The sequence below is a fragment of the Suncus etruscus genome, chromosome X, assembly GCF_024139225.1.
Source record: "Suncus etruscus isolate mSunEtr1 chromosome X, mSunEtr1.pri.cur, whole genome shotgun sequence".
Taxonomy (NCBI): domain Eukaryota; kingdom Metazoa; phylum Chordata; class Mammalia; order Eulipotyphla; family Soricidae; genus Suncus; species Suncus etruscus.
In genome coordinates this window covers 97,089,243-97,106,190 of record NC_064868.1, presented here as the reverse complement: position 1 = coordinate 97,106,190, position 16,948 = coordinate 97,089,243, and the positions used below count along the sequence as shown (strand labels likewise).

Sequence of the window (16,948 nt, the reverse complement as noted above, 5' to 3'; positions counted from 1 at the left end):
CAAAGGTAAAATCCAAATGGATTAAAGACCTTGATATCAGATCTAAAGTTATAAGGTATATAGAACAACACGTAGGTAAAACACTCCATAACACTGAGACTAAAGGCATCTTTAAGAAGGGAACAGCACTCTCCAAACAAGTGGAAGCAGAAATAAACAGATGGGTATATATTAAGCTGAGAAGCTTCTGCACCTCAAAGGAAATAGTGCCCAGGATACAAGAGCCACCCACTGAGTGGGAGAAACTATTCACCCAATATCCATCAGATAAGGGGCTAATATCCAAAATATACAAGGCACTGATGGAACTTTACAAGATAAAACATCTAATCCCATCAAAAATGGGGAGAAGAAATGAACAGACATTTTGTCAAAGAAGAAATACAAATGGCCAAAAGACACATGAAAAAATGCTCCACATCATAATCATCAGGGAGATGCAAATCAAAACAACCATGAGGTACCATCTCATGTCACAGAGACTGGCGCACATCACAAAGAATGAGAACAAGTACTGGCAGGGATGTGGAGATAAAGGAACTCTTATTTACTGCTGGTGGGAATGCCATCTAGTCCAACCTTTATGGAAAGCGATGTGGATATTCCTCCAAAAACTGGAAATTTAGCACCCATACTATCCAGCTATACCACTCCTAGGGATATACCCTCGGAACATAAAAATACAATACAAAAATCCCTTCCTCACACCTATATTCATTGCAGCACTATTCACAATAGCCAGACTCTGGAAACAACCAAGATGCCTTTCAATAGATGAATGGTTAAAGAAACTGTGGTACATATACACAATGAAATATTATGCAGCCATCAAGAGAGATAAAGATGAAGTCATGAAATTTTCCTATGCATGGATGTACATGGAATTATTGTGCTGAGTCAAATAAGCCAGAGGGAGAGAGATAGTTGCAGAATAGTCTCAGTCATCTATGGTTTTTTTTAAGAAAAATTAAAGACATTTTTGCAATAATTTTCAGAGACAAAAGAGAGGGGCGCTGAAAGGTCCAGCTCACAACATGAAGCTCTCCACAAAGTGATGAGTGCAATTAGAGAAAATAACTTCATTGAGAACTATCATAACCATGTGAATGAATGAGGGAAGTAGGAAGCCTGTCTAGAGTACCTGCAGAGGTGGGCTGGGGAGGAGGGAGATTTGGGACATTGGTGATTGGGAATGTTGCACTGGTGAAGGGGGGTGTTCTTTACATGACGAAACCCAACTACAATCATATTTATAATCAAGGTGTTAAGTAAAGATATGAATAAAAACAGTCAGCATATGTGTTCAAATCTAGAGTGTTGAATCCTCAGAGCCAGTTAATGTGCATTCTCACAGAGCATGTATGTGCAGCCTCAGAGAGTCAACATGCTTGTGGCATTGCATCATCCCAAAATGAACTCCCACCACAAAGGAAATTATTTATGCAAGAGTAACTTTATGTTTTAGCGTGTGTTGTACAAGTTGGATAATGTTCACTATTTTGTGTAGTCTAGGAGGCAGATTTTAGGGGTTAGGAGGTAACTAGAAACTTTTGGAGAAGGGACACATCTAGTTCATGTTGGTGTTGAAATGTTAAGAATCTGAAACAATTTTATTATGAAAAAATTTGTAAATCATAATGTTTAACAGAATGGACAGCTAAGAACAAGAACGTATTAAACTTTCTGTCACTGTATTAATGTCAACTATATAACCCATTTTCTCTAAATAAAGGAATTAAAATTTTGAAAATAAAAAAGGACAGGAAACTAGTATGATAGTATTTGGTGTTTGCCTTGCACATATTTGACCCATGTTCAGCCCACCATTTGGTTAAGGTAACTTAGATAACTTAGACAAATCCCATATTTTTTATGATGCAGTTTGACTATTACTGCTAAGACAAGGAAAGGTATAATAATGTGTATATTATCAAGGTGCTCATAAAAACAGGCCTTCCTTTTCTACAACTAAAAGTGCACAAAATCACTATGTCTAATGAATAAAAGTTCCCCCAAGAAGGGCTAAAAACGTGGATTAGAGGGTTAACAGAATGGATAGGACATTTGCCTTGAATTTTCTAGAAAGATCCCTTTCCATATTGTCCGTTAAGCCTCAATAAGAGTGATCCCTGAGCACAGAGCCAGTAGTAAGCCCTGAGTACTGTGGGGTGTGTCCCCTAAACAAAAATAAATGAAAGACGTAAAGAAATAAATAAAAGTAATAAATGAATGAATATTAAAATCAAGTAAGTGAACTAAAGATAATAAACACATTGGAGAAAATCAAAGTGGGTGCTTTGATATGATCAAGGACATTGATAAACTTTTAAGTATTAAGTAAAACAAGTGAGTATTCAAATTATTGAAATCAGTAGTGAATCATAGTTATTAGTGTAAAAAGGAACGATGAGGGCATAGAGAAGTTATGGTATTTGCTTTGCATGCAGTAGCAGCACCAACAGTGATTCAAATTCCCAGCACCACATATAGATCCGTGCCATTCCTTCAAAACAAAAAGACTGTCAAAGAAAGTTCCTAACAATTGTATAACCAAAAATTAGATGAACTAGATGCAACAGGTAAATTTTAAGAAAGACAAAAACTATCAAAACACTGAAGTAAAAAGAGAATTATCTACTTCAAATGTGTTAATATTATTGTATGTGATTATATTTTAATAGATGTATTATGAAACTTAAAACTAAACTCCTTCTAGAATAGAAAATCAGAGTAGGTCTTTAATAAGTTAAGAGATTGAATTAAGAAGGAAATAATTATCTCCCTAACACACATAAACACAGAGCACAGGTCTAGACTGACTCACTGCTCACTGGCAAATTCTATCACTTAAAGAATAATTAATATTCATCCTTATTAAACTCAACCCCAGCCTCTGAACTGCCCCCCAAAGAGACTGGGAACAGAGAAATAGTACAGACGTAGGGTTTTTGTTTTTGTTTTTGTTTTTGCCTTGCACATAGTCAACCTGGGTTTGAGTCCCAGCATCCAATATGGTCACCCAAGCCTACTAGGACTGATTCCTGAGTGCAGGGTCCGTAGAACAGCAGGATATGGCCCCCCAAAACAATAAAAGATGGTAAAAAAAGAGATCATTTCTACACTTCTTCTGTGAAAGTAGTATTACCTTGAGTCAAACATGAGACAGGAAACACAAGAAAAAAAACCCCTAATTATAGACAAATATTCCTTATAAATACAGAATAAATATAATATAGCAACACATAAAGAAAGCGTTCAAAGGCTAGAGAAATAGTTACAGTGGGCAAGATGCTTACCTTGCAAACAGACAGCAGGGACTTGAGCCCTGGAACCACAGTGCTAAGCACTGCCAGGGGTGATTGTTGACTAAGACCTGAGCGCCACCAAGTGTGGGATAAAACAACAACAACCCCCCAATCCTAGAAATACTATGAGTTTCTTGTCAAACTTCAATTTCATGTGTGTGTGTGTGTGTTCCCCCAGAACTAGGCAAGGATTAAACTCAGGCCTCAATTATGTTAGCTTACGCTTTACTCCCTAAAGTCTATGCTTGGCCACCTAAGCATTGCCAAGAATGATCCTTGAGAGGAAAGCCAGTAGTAAGCCCTGAATGTAGCTGGGTGTAACCTAAAGACAAAACAAAACAAAACCCCTCAAATATTTGGTTGTAGTATAACACAATACTGAACAAATATTGGGTCAAGGAGGCAGTGAATAAAGGAATAAAAATATTCTTGAATATAAATGAAAAGGAAGAATTTATAGGCACAGCAAAGCTGTACTACTTTTTGTTTGTTTGTTTGTTTTGAGGGGTTGTTTGTTTGGCCACACTCAGAAGCACTCATGGGATAAATTTGGCTTTAAACTCAGAAATGACACCTGGCAGGCTCTGATATGGGATGCCGGGGATTGAACCCAGGTTGTCCATGTGCAAGGCATATATCATTTAGCCAATGAATACCAACATAACACGTAGAAAAACCCACAATACACGTGTGACAATGGGGAAACAAGACAGACCAGCGCCAGACATAGAGAAAGAAGATGACAATTCTTTTTTTTTTTTTGGGCCACACCCGGCGTTGCTCAGGGGTTACTCCTGGCTGTCTGCTCAGAAATAGCTCCTGGCAGGCACAGGGGACCATATGGGACACCGGGATTCGAACCAACCACCTTTGGTCCTGGATCGGCTGCTTGCAAGGCAAATGCCACTGTGCTATCTCTCCGGGCCCAGAAGATGACAATTCTGATGACCAGAAAACGACCAGCCAACTAATCAATCTCTCAGATAAGGAGTTTAGACAAGCAATATGGAAGATGCTCAAAGAACTCAAAGAAACCATGGATTGAGTTGAACAGAACATTAATAAGAACCAAGAAAATATGAAGACAGAAATCACAAAACTCCAAATTGAAATAACAGGTCAACTAACAGGCCTGAAAAACTCAGTAAAGAAATTGAATGACAAAATGGATAAGCTCTACACCAGGGTAACAGAACCTGAGAATAGACTTGGTGCTGTGGAAGATGAGGTAAATAACAACTCCATACAGTGGGAGAGATTGGAAAAAAACTTAAAGCAAATAAACAGAGAATGGAAAAATTAGTCAAAGAATGGAAACAGATGAAAATAGAAGTCTATGATATGCTCAACAGAAACAACTTAAGAATCATTGGAGTCCCAGAAACCCAGGAAGAAAATTTCCAGGAAGAATCAATGGTCAAGAACATCATTAAAGAGAAACTTCCAGAGCTAAAGAATATACGGGATCAAATCCTGCATGCCCGAAGAGTACCAACCAAAAGAGACCCCAGAAAAAATACCCCAAGACACATCCTAGTCACAATGACGAATCCCACAGATAGAGACAGAATTCTGAAAACAGCAAGATCAAAAGGGGAAATTACATTCAAGGGAGCATATTAGAGATTTACAGCAGACCTGTCACCAGAAACACTCAAGGCCAGAAAGCAGTGGTGGGACATAGTGACAAAACTCAATGAAATGGATGCTTCCCCTAGAATACTGTACCCAGCAAAAATCACTTTCTGGTTTGATGGAAGAATACATGGTTTCACAGACAAAAAACAACTCAGAAACTTTACAGCAGGGGTCTTCAAACTACGGCCTGCGGGCCACATATTTTATTTATTACCATTTTGTTTCTTCACTTCTAAATAAGATATATGCAGTGTGCATAGAAATTTGTTCATAATTTTTGTTTTTACTATAATCTGGCCCTCCACATTATTAAAATTAAAGATAAATCCATATGATCATGGAGGGGTGATGTTGGAACATTGCATGCATGAAACCCTATCAGTAGCATTGTAAATCATGATGCTTACAATGAAAAACAACAAAATATGACCATTTAACAAGATCCAATACCCACTCATGAAGGAAGATGGCCAAATATAAAGGTGTTTATCACTATCGGTTATCTTGGGAATGCAAATCAAAATGACAATGAACTATCTTTTAATATTAGTGTGAGTTATCTAAAAAGTCCAATGTGAAGAAATGTGAAGAACGTGAAGAAAATGAAATCTCATTCAGTGCTGATGGGACTGTTGCTCTATTTAGCATGTTTTTGGAATATGGTAAGGCCACTTCTTAAAAAACTAAGAATAGAGCTTCCATAGGACCATATAATTCTACTCTTGGCCATCTGCCCCAATAAAACAGTTTTAATTCAAACAATGTGTGGTAAGCTTCATATCATGAACCGTGAAAAGTTTCATGTTATGAAGCTTACCACAAAGAGTGGTGAGTGCAGTTAGAGAAATAACTACACTAAAAACTATCATAATAGTGGTAATGAGTGAGAGAAGTATGATACCTATCTCAAATACAGGCAGGGGGTGGGGAAGGATAGAGATGAGAGGCATTGGTGATAGAAATGATGCACAGATGAAGGGGACTGTTCTTTATATGACTGAGGCCCAACTGAAAAAATGTTTGTAATTTTGAAGAATAAAGTTTAAAAAACCCCAAAAGTATGTGTGTAGTTAAGAGGGGGGGACTGGTTAAAGGTGTGGTATTGAACCACTTTATGGATGAAAACAATGATAGATGAAATAAAATAATTATTTACCATTGGGTAATAAGGGAATCCAGGATATGTATACTGGTATATTATTTTGAGCAGAAGGTACTTTAAAAACAACAAATTTAGGGACCTGTAGTGTCTAAAATCAACCTATCTACCTAAAAAAAATACAAGCCCTACAAAAGGAACTAAACTGGCATGAATTCCCGCCTTTGAAGTTTTATATACTCGCAAAGATGGACTCTATGGAAGAGAGGAAATAGGAAGTCAACATGACACCAGTCAAGATTTGCTCCAATCTCTTCCTCTAAGGAACAATCATCTCTGCTCCCTTAAGTTGACTATATATCTTCACATCTTCTAGTTTTTGGATGGGTGCACCATACACTGCTATGCTTAGGGGGTACTTCTGCAGGACTTTTAAGTTCCCAGAAGTGCCCAGGACAGTACTTGTAAGCCAAGATGAAATCAAGGTCTTCAGCATCCACACATTAGCTCTTTGAGCTATATTTACATTCCAGCTTTTACTAAGATCACACATTTCACTGAATTTTGGGTGCATTGCTTCCTCCTATAAGTAATATTAAACATAAATAGATTGAAAAAGTTTTGGGTCTGAGGGTCATACCTCACAGTGCTCAGGGCATACTCCTAGCACTGTGCTCAGAGATCAATCTTAGTGGGGCTCAGTAACCATATGGGGTTCTGGGGGTCAAACCCAGTTGAGTCATATGCAAGGCAAGTGCTGTATTTTTTCAATCTGCTGTTACATCCCTTCACAGAGTCTATAACGATTCTCAATCTTAGTCTTCGTGTTGTCAATGCATTTCATAGATGCAGGCATTGTGTTCAGATGTAATAAAACAAGTCAAGTAGAGAAAGTATTTAAGTATTTTTTTAGTGAGCTGGGTCGTGATCTGGGCTGTGAAATAGTCTATGAGCTGAACCATGGCTGGGCTATATACCCAACTGGGAGCTGCACACATCAGCCGGTCCTGTCATTGAGTTAGGGGACTTTCATGTTTGCTTCTTTGCAGGTTGCTATCCTTTTAGAATTCTAGCTACTTTACTTTCCCTACTTTTTCCCTTCCTTTTTCATGGTCCTTTTTTTCTTTAAGCTACCAAATTTATTTGGTTTGTTTGGTTTTGGTTTTGGTTTTGGGCCATACCTCATACCTGGCAGCACTCATGAATTACTACTGGCTCTGCATTCAGAAATTTCTCCTGACAGTCTCAGGGACCATATGGGATGCTGGATCACTTATGTGCAAGGCAAAGACCTTACCCAATGTGCTATCTCTCAGCCTCATCCCCCAGAGAGTCATTTGTAGGCCCAAGTAAAAGAGGAAGTCAAAGGGGGCAATTTAAGAATAAATATATATGTATGGGAACGTGGAGTACAATGAGTAGGATGCTACTCTTGCACGCAGTGGATCCAAACTCAAAATCAGCCACTTCATAAAACCATCCAAGTTCCTCCAGAAGTGATCTCAGAAAGCAGAGCCAGTATTAAACCCTGAAGACCTCCCGAACATGCACCCTCCAGAAAGGAAAAGGAAAAGAAATATGCATGGTAAGCAGCTATACCAGGAAGGAGAGAAAGAGGGCACATGTAGCAAAGTGCTGAATAGTCAGAGAAACTTTAAAGATTCGTTGGATTGGTTGGTCTGGATTGATTTCAATGGGTTGGTTGCCAGAGGCTGTGAGTGGTTGGAATCTTGGAGATGGGCTGTAGGTGGTAGAATGACCATGGAAGTCCAGATCCTTACGCCCGGACTCAGCCCTTCATTCAGTATCGCTCATCCAAAAGACCCCTGGAGATAGCCGCCGACCAATCAGCGCGAGCCCTCAGAGCCCCTCCTCCAAGCCCTCCTCCCAGGCCTTCGGTACAGAACCCAGGGGCGGAGCTTCAAACTAGGGGGCGTGCCCCCAAGGCAGGCAACGGCGCGTCATTGGCTTCAGGGAAGGGGCGTGTGGGTCTGGGGGCGCGGTCCCGAGCGCTCCCGCGGCGGGATTGGAGGAGGCGGGGCTGGCGCGGGCCGGAGGCGGGGCCAGGGCGGGGCGGCCGTGCCGCAGAAGCCCAGGTGGGGCGGGGCGGGGCGGGGCGGGGAGCGGCCGGCGGGTGGGCGCCCGGGCGGCGGGTCGCTCGCTCTAGGCCTCGCGCCCGCCAGGCTGCCGCAGCTCCGGTGGCGCGACGGCCGCGGCCAGCGCGGGCCCGGGCCGATGGCGGCGTCCGCGGCGGCGTCCCTGTCGGGCCTGGCGGTGCGGCTGTCGCGCTCGGCCGCCGCCGCCCGCGGCTCGTACGGCGCCTTCTGCAAGGGGCTGACGCGCACGCTGCTCACCTTCTTCGACCTGGCCTGGCGGCTGCGCGCCCACTTCCCCTACTTCTACGTCGTGGCCTCCGTGATGCTCAACGTCCGCCTGCAGGTGCGGATCGAGTGAGTGTCCGCGGCCGCCGCGGCCGCCCGCGGGCCCCGCGCCCACCCGCCCGCCGGCCCGCACGACGGCAGGAAGGGCGGCGGGCGGGTCGGCCGCCCCGGGACGGCGCGCACCGGGGGGAGGAGGCGGGCGGCCGGGCTCCGATCCGAGTCCCGCGGCGCACCCGCCGAGCCCGGGCCCGCCTGGACGCAGCCAGCAGCCGCCCGCCCGCCCGCCCGCCCGCCCGGGCGCCGCAGCCCCGGGCCAGTGACTGATGCCCAGACGCGCCATCGCGCAGCCCCGCAAAGCTGAGTAGCAACAGCCTGGCCGACCTGTTGCCTCGCGCTGACCGGAGGGGCGGGGGCGAAGGAAGAAGCGGCGGCTGCTGCTGCAGGAATCGCTCGGCGTGGACCCCGACACAGGAGGTAGGCGGCCAGGGCTGGGACGCGGGGTTGGGGGGCGGTGGCCAGACCCCTCGGTGCCTGGCGGTGTGTGAAAGGGCGCCCCAAGTCGGCCCCAGGGAGACCCCTGCACGGCCCCTGCAGGCTTCCCATTCATTCCCTGTGCAGAGAAGAGAGTCAGAGCGGGGAGGCTCAGGCCAGCACCTGCCTGGAGCCGCCCCCTGTCCATCACTGTCTCTGTCTCCACCCCCGTCCCGGAACAGCACCCTGGGGGTGTCGCCCAGCTCCCAGTGGAAGGAAGGGGTGAGCGGGGACCAGCCCAGGAGGAGGAAAGATGCCTCAGCCAAGATTCCGAGCCCCTACTGGGGGGGGCAGGGAGGGGCTGGGGGTCTGCTCAGCTCCCAGGACCCAGGATGCAGCAGCTCCTGCCCAGACTTTGGCAAAGGCCTCCTGGGGGGCTGAGGCTAGAACCACAGTCTGGCCCTGCTGGCCCTGGACTCCTCTCTGCCCCATCTCTGGGAGACCCTCCACAGAGCAGAGCACTCCTCCCCCCAAGGGCTCTGAGCTCCTCCCCACCGCTCCCCCCACTGCCTCCTCTCTGCCCCCTTGGCCTGTTGCCTGCAGCTGCACCAACGCCCTTCCCTTGCCCCCCCAATGACCTGCAGCAGCCTCTGTCCCTCGGGGCTTGGGCAGAGTTAGGGGGTTTTCAGAGAAGACCAAGGTGCCGCTGGGGTGGCAGAAGGGTCTTGCGGAGGAGGGAAGCGGCAGGGCAAGGCCGCGCTGCAGTCGCCTTCTCTTTCTTTCTCTTGCAGGAACAAGCCTTTGTAGGGGGTCACCCTGGCCTTGTCAAGAGTCAGAACCCAGGGGTGCCCCTAGCCCTGGTGCTGCTGCCCGGGGAGCAGCTGCTTGAAGAGCGTGGCAGAGGAGGAGTGGAAGGGCCTTGCTGGCAGAGGCCGCCCAGAGTGGGGTAGCCCGGGCTCCCCTTCTGGCACGAGAGGGGCAGGACCCTGAGTCCCGGGCACGAGACCTCCTGGAAGCCCCGACCAGCTCTGTCCTTTGTCCCAAGCCATCATAAAGAGGGGTCCCTTTCACACAGATAGATAAGAAGGGAGGGAAGTGAAGCCTGGGCACATGGGTTAGTGGAGCTGAATCTGCCCTTCGACTTACACCCCGCAAGTCTTTTGGAAGATCCGGCACAGGGGCCCGGCAGGGCCACTTGGCTCCTGAGAGAGGGGGTTCTGGTCCATCCTGGAGAATGACCTCTCTGTGCAGTGCTGTGGGGGACAGGGGAGGCACCTGAGAGCTCAGAGGGGCCAGGACAGACCTGAGTCTCCGTCCCTGGAGCCGGGGGTCCTCAGTGCAGAGCCTGGGTCCCTCCCAGGGTCCTAACCGTCAGTGTGACTGGGGGTAGGCCATGGCTCTGGGGATGTGGGGTGAGTCAGAGCTAAGGGGTGGTCAGGGCTGGCCCCCAATGTCGGCCTGTTCTTTCTCCCCAGGATCACACGGGAGAATCTCGAGATGGCCTTGGCGTGGTCCTGGAGGTGGGGTGTGTGCTGCTGACGGACACCAGGACCAACGGGAAGGAGCCGATGCGAGCAGGAGAGAACCCGGTCCTGCTGCCTATCCTGCCCTACGCCTCCTCAGGGTGCTTGTTCTGGACCCTCGGACCCAGGACTTGGACTTTCAGGACTGAGACCCACACTCATCCTGGGAGCCCCAGGTGCACAGAGGCCAGGCTTCGGGGTGAATGTCTGGCCACCTGACCCCAGGACAGGCCCAGACCTGGCTGCACTAGCCCTTACAGTGTCCCCTGGAGCCCGATGGCTTCGGGCTTTGTGCCGCTCTCACTCCAGGAAAGCCTCGGCCCTCCGGGGTCGGTCCTCTCAGGCGCGGCCTGGGAGCCTTCTGTCATCCTGCTGGCCCTCCCAGATCCCCTCTGACAGGAGCCACTCATGGCTGTAGGTGTAGTGGGAGGCTTCCTTAGGCAGGCTTCCTTGACCCCCTTCAAGTCCTGCTTGTACCTTCTGGGTGACTCGCTCCCCAGCTGCAGTGTCTGTCCATGCATGTTTAGGGGTGCCATAGACAGAATGAGCTGGACTGGGTCTCCACCCCCATTCCGGGAAGGGCTTGCCTGAGCCACCTGGGGACTAAGAGGCAGCTTCCCCGCTGCAAGACTGTGCTGCCAGAAGGTCCAGGCCCTGCACCCCCAGAGAAACCTTTCTGATGCAGAGGGGCAGGATAGGATGTCCTGGTGGCCGCATCTATAGTTGCCACTGCTGGAAGCAAAGGGAATGGAATTGTCCTTAGCTTGTGCTGGTGCTGCTGCTTCTCTTAGGAGTTTGGCCTTGAGTAAATGCGTGTTTCTGTCCTCCCTCCCCAGGTCCCCTAACGCAACCGTGAGTCCTGGCCACGCCCTGTGCTCGCGTGCACTTTATTTATTTGCAGTTTTTTCCCTGGCAGCAGAATGTCTATAAATGCAGACCCTGACCCCAAGCAGACAAATGTGAAGTGTGGCCGTGAGCCTCTCTGTACCACTCAACACCCCCTTCCAGTCAAATGTGCTTGTTTCTGTCGTCAAGTCATGTGTGTAAGTGAGTTCCAGAAGGTCTTTGAGTTCAATAAAAACAAGTAAGAAATGGAGTGACCTGTGTCTGGTGTGGCGCTGAAGCCTTGGAGGTGGGACTGACTCAGTGGAGAGGGTACCTGCTCCAGGGGATGGAGCCTGGGCTGGGAGGCACCCATGGAGACGGAAGGGGCCTGTTGGGGGAATCTGACTCCAGACTTGTCCTGGCCCAGCAGCTGTGTGGAGAAGCAGTGCCTAGGCCTGTCCAGGAGCCAGCAGTGCCCCTTCACGGCCAGGCCAGTGTTTGGCCCTTCAGCCAAGTTAGAAACAGAATGGGGGGAGGATCTGGCAGTCTGCAAGTCCCTGTGCCACCAGTGGGCTCCGATGTGGCCAACAATAGGTGGTCACGTGCCCCTTTGCCTGGCAGAGGTGTCCCTAAATAGGCCAAACCACGGTTCCCAGGCATGGCCACAGACTGGCTGAGATGTGGGCTGGCGAGGGAGGGCAGGTGGGCTCCATTGAAGAAGCCCCAGGGGAGGCTTTCTGAAGTGACAGTCTGATCTCTTCACGTGACCAGTGGGCTAATGGGCCTGGTTAACTCATCTGTCACTGAGAGCTGCCCAGAGCTCAAAGTCGCTTGTCAGGAGACACTCTCTACTATCCTAGGCCCTGCCAGAACAGCAAGCTTCCTTCCTGTCTGTCCACATAAGCTGGTTGAGCCTCTGAGCATCGTTCACTCAGCCCAGGGATCATGTAGCACAGGCAGGCTGAGATGGTAAAGGATCCAACCACAGAATATGGCCTGAGGCCCCCAGTGATGGGGACCAGTTCCCTCAGCTCTGAGGGAAGGCAGCTAGTGACCTAAAGAGAAGCAGCCATCTTGGACGGACAGTTGGGTAAGTCTCCGGGCTGGACTCAGGCCCCAAATCCTTTGGGACAGTCACTTTGTGAGTGAGATCAAGGTCTCGCAGAAACATTTGTCAACAAAACATCCCATGGGCCTCAATTTACAGATAACTCAGTACTCACAGTTCCAAATGGCTATGAAGACTTAGCTGAATTTCTCCAGCAGTTAACAAGATAAAACCTGTGAGGAGAAATGGAGTTTCTTGTTGGTTTTCTTTACGCAGCTTCTTTGTTCTCTGAGGGCTAATCTGCACAACCTCTGTGTATATGAACCAGCCTAGTGGCCTTCCTAGTGGTCGCAGATTCTCATGCGCTCTCCCGGGCCCTTCTCTGCCCAGGTAGAAGGGACTTGATACTCTAACCCTCTATCTCTGTGAGCTTCTTTAGTGTCTATGCACCTGGTCTCATATATGAGCTATGCTCATGCCTGGCCATCTTGTACCTGTTTGGAGCTGAATTCTATTGAGATACAAGATTGAGTCCCTCTACCTGATCTACCTTCATCTCTCTACTCTGTCACCTCTTCTGGTGAGTACTCTGAGCCTATGTGTGGTCAATATATTTAGGGATGGGACAAGTTTAGTCCTGGGCCCAGGCTCTCAAGGGACTGGACATGTGTTAAAGATATATACTTCATCCCTTACTCATCCCCATTTCAGGCCAGATGTATACCTGCATGGGGCTACCCCATATGTATCTCAAAGCATCCCTCCTTTGAGGGCCCACATGTTTGTGAGGAAGTTCCTTAGAAGTTTCCAGGCTCCATCTGCTCTCTCATCTTGGATCCTGGGACAGACATCTGGAATATCTGAGCTCACTGTATCTTTTCTTCCCAGACTGTCCTCTAATTCAGTTTAGTCTAAAAGGAGCAATCAAGCAGCCAACTTTCCCCAGGCATCTCAGAGGACCCCTGATGATCAGCTCCCTAGTCTGTCCCAAACTCTTGGCATTTTGTAATAACTCTTGGCCTCTTCTCCCCCTAGACAGGACCAGGCCCAACTTTCAGGTTGAGCCACAGTCCCATATTATAATGGCCTTCCCAGTTCTCTGTGTTTTGCAAAGTAAAGAGTAAATGTCTCTGCCTTCATCATTGTTGGTGCTAACTTTGATCCAAAACCTGTCAAAACTTGGCTATTTCTCCCCCAAAATTCCTGCCTCCCATGACCTCCTCATACTCCTTGGCATTCTCCCTGAACCTGGGAGGCCCCAGGCTTCCTCTCAGGTTCCCTGGCCTGCACCTCTCAAGCATCTACACAGGATCTTCAATGTCCAACAGGAGAGCATCAGGTCTCTCTGGTCTGCCTCCTCACTCCCAGAGACTCTTAGGGCAGTGGAAATGATCCCTCGTCCTCCATAGTGGCCCCAGCCTTGAAGGAGACTCAATGGCAGAACAGGCAGAACAGAACACAGTGAAAGCCCTTCACAGGGACAGAGGTCTGAGACAAGCTGCCTCATGGCTGCTGCCCTTACCTGCTCCCTTTCCTCTTGGGTTCATCCTAATCCCCCTTTCACTGTCATGCAGCACAGAAGATGGACCTCACCACCCTGTTTCAAGATGGACACGGAAACAAGTCGTCTCCTCAGGATGCAATGAGCCTCTCCCTGGGCCATGCCACCTTGGTGAGGAGAAAGAGCTCTGGGAGATGGGTTCTCCTTGTCTCCTTTGTGAGAAGGGGCCTGTCCACCTTTCCTGTGCCCAGACTCACAAGAAGAGCCTGGACAAGCAGCTTCCACCTGTCTCTGTGGATTCCAGCGCTGTCACGGAGCTCTTGGACTGCTGGCTCCAGGGAGCACCCAACTCTGTAGACTAACCTGGAACATCCTGACATGACAGGTAAGAATGTTCCCCTTAGCAATACTAGAGCCACTTTCTCTTTCCTCCTCCATTATAGAGGACCCAGTTTCAAATCTTCTCTCCTCCTCCCACAATCCACAAAAATCACTCCTTGTCACAGCAGCGAGTCTCTTTTCTTCACTCTACAAAATTCATCTTCATATGACATCTTTTTTGCTGACTTCTCCAAGTTCCTGCAAACTTAAAGGCATTTTTTACAATTTTATAGGTAAATTTAATGATCTTGAACAAGAGGAGGAAACGTATTACTCCTTAAACACAAAATCAAAAGATATTTATACTGTATGTGGACTGTGAGATTGTCTGCATATAGGTAACTTTAGTGCCTGTACTTGAGCACCCAAGGTCTTACACATGCCAAGTGTGTGCTCCAGTGTAGAGGTACATCCCCAGCCCACTATTTTCATTTTCATTAAAAAATTTTATGCTCTTTAAAATTCTATTTTCCATTTATTGTTTTTAAGATTCACACCTTGTAGTTATATAAACTGCAAGGACAATGTTGTCTTTTGTTATCAAGAGAAAATAATCTGGCCCAGAGACATAAGTACCCCCCTTTTCATTTGCCGAGATAGTATTGTTCCTAATTAACATCACTCATTTATCAGTATTTCACAATGACCTTGTCTCCATAAGCGTGGCCACTTATGAAAACATATTGCTCTAAGGCTGAGCTGACAAGCAGCTACAGTAGGACAATGGGTTTGCAAGTTTGGATATGCCTGTGCTTGTTGGTATTAGGCTTTCCAAGAGGGGGATTCATCAGTGGAAGATCAACATTGTGCATTATCACTGAGTCCCCCAAGGCTACAAAGTCTATGTTCTACATCCCCACATTAGGCATAGAACCTTAAATACATCTCAACCACCTGAAGCCAGTCCCTGCTCCTCTGACTTCTTCATAAAAAAAATCTAGCTGCAAGAACATCTTATATAGGCTCTGAGTCTCACACTGACCAAAAACTGCTCTTCAAATGGGTAATGCCTAATCTACAATGGTGCACCTCTCTACCATTTCCATTTTTGTTGGTTATGCAGATTATTTACCTAAAGTGTTATTTCATTTCATTCCCAGTTCCCTCATTTTTATTGAGGTACCACGATTGACAATACCGTTAATGATAGATTCATCTCCACTGTGTTCAATACCACACCCACCAACAGTGTGCCCATCCCTCCAACAATGTACCAAGGACCCCTCCCACAATTAAGAGAGATCGTTCTGCATCCCTCTCCTGACTTACTTCACTCAACATGCTACCCACCAGTTCTAGCCACATAGAGGCCAATAGTGTGGTTTCACTTTTCATATAGCGCAGTAGAGTTCCCTTGTGTACATGTACCATGGTGTCTTTATCCATTCCTTGGTTCATGAGGATTGGAGTTGTTTCCTTAACTTGGCTAATTGTGAAATGCGCTGCATCAAACACAGAGACACAAATGTTTTCTTTTTCAGATAGTGTTTATGGGCGCTAGGGCAGTTGCTGAGACATGGAATTGCTGAATCATATGGATGCTCAATTCTGTTTTGGGCAGGGCACATCCCACAATGGTACTTAGGCCTTACTCCAGGCTCTTTGCTCAAGGAACACTTGGTGGGGATTGAAGACCTTAGGGGGTTCAGGGGATTAACTCTAGGTGAGGTTTGTGCAAAGCAAAAACTCTATCTTCTGTACATTCTTTCCACCCCCAAAAGCTCAATTTTGAGCATTTTGAGAAACGACTATATTGTTTTCCAAAGCTGGTTGAACTAGTTGACATTCACACCAATGGAGAATAAGATTTTTTCTTTTCCTACATCTATGTTGGTGCTGATTGTTTTTGTTCTTTTTATGTGTGCCAGGTTCACTGGTGTTAGGTGATACTCATTTTTTTTATTTATGAAAACCCTGATGAAAAGTGGTAAAGAGCATCTTTCAGATGTGTATTGGCTATCAGTATGTCTTCTTTGGGGAAGTATCTGTTCTTCTCATCTCCCTGATTTTTTTATAAGGTCAGGGTTTTTTGTTGGTGCTGTTTCTGTTTTCCAAGTGCCTTATATACCATTGATATTACCCTTTCACCATATGAGTGGTGGCCCCAAATTTTCTGTCATATGTGAGCTTTTATCCTAGTCATCACATCTTGTGCAGTGCAGATGCTTCTTATTTTGGTGTAATTCCATTTATTATTGCTTCTGTTTGCTTGGTCACTGTCATTTCATAATGTCTCAAGTTTCCTTGTTATGAAGGGTTCTGCTTCTGCTTTCCTCAATACTATGGTTGGATTCACTTCTGCAATCAAGGTCTTTAATATATTTTATTTGGCTTTTGTTTATGGTGTGAGATAGGGGTCTGTGTTCAGTTTTAACTTGGAATTGACCAGTTTTCCCAACCCCATATATTGAAGGGTCTTCCTTTCTTTTATCCACTTCATACTCTTGTTTGAACATTAGCTGACCATAATTCCAAAGATGTACCGCTGGGTTTCCAACCTATACTATTGGTATGAAAATCTTTTTTTAGTTCAGTGCCACACCATTTTAACTAATAGATTGATAGTATAATTAAATTTTTAAAATTAAAAGCCTTCTGCCTTTTTTTCTTAAGATATTTTGGCTATTTGGGAGAAGGTTAATTCTCCATTGAAATTTCAATAGCATTTGACCTATGCCTCTTATGCCTGTGAGAAATTTAGTAGGGACTATGCTGAATCTGTATAGTCTCTTTGGGAAAGATGGTCTTTTCCACATTATTAATCCTTGTAGTCCAG

At 46.7% G+C, this 16,948-nt stretch overlaps 1 protein-coding gene across 3 annotated transcripts; it reads left to right on the top strand.

The window, feature by feature from the left end:
• The first annotated feature begins 8,174 nt into the window (after positions 1 to 8,174).
• Positions 8,175 to 11,107, top strand: LOC125998660 (small integral membrane protein 10-like protein 2A). 3 transcript variants are annotated; one of them, XM_049766716.1, is made up of 2 exons: positions 8,175 to 8,492; positions 10,370 to 10,585. In XM_049766716.1, the coding sequence occupies exons 1-2, from the start codon at positions 8,278 to 8,280 to the stop codon at positions 10,431 to 10,433; spliced, it is 279 nt and encodes a 92-aa protein (XP_049622673.1). In that variant the 5' UTR covers positions 8,175 to 8,277; the 3' UTR covers positions 10,434 to 10,585. The 3 variants fall into 3 exon arrangements, 2 of the variants coding, with proteins under 2 accessions (XP_049622673.1, XP_049622671.1); XM_049766714.1 differs by having other exon boundaries at positions 8,178 to 8,481; positions 10,370 to 11,107; XR_007492087.1 differs by lacking the exon at positions 8,175 to 8,492 and adding an exon at positions 9,607 to 9,931 and having other exon boundaries at positions 10,370 to 10,433.
• The last annotated feature ends 5,841 nt before the right edge of the window (positions 11,108 to 16,948 follow it).

What these genes read in the sequence shown, in the direction of transcription:
- LOC125998660 (XM_049766714.1), top strand. Translation starts at nt 8,278, where the DNA reads ATGGCGGCGTCCGCGGCGGCGTCCCTGTCGGGCCTGGCGGTGCGGCTG. An exon ending in TGCTCAACGTCCGCCTGCAG is followed by an intron (nt 8,482 to 10,369) that starts GTGCGGATCGAG and finishes CTTTCTCCCCAG; the next exon opens with GATCACACGGGAGAATCTCG.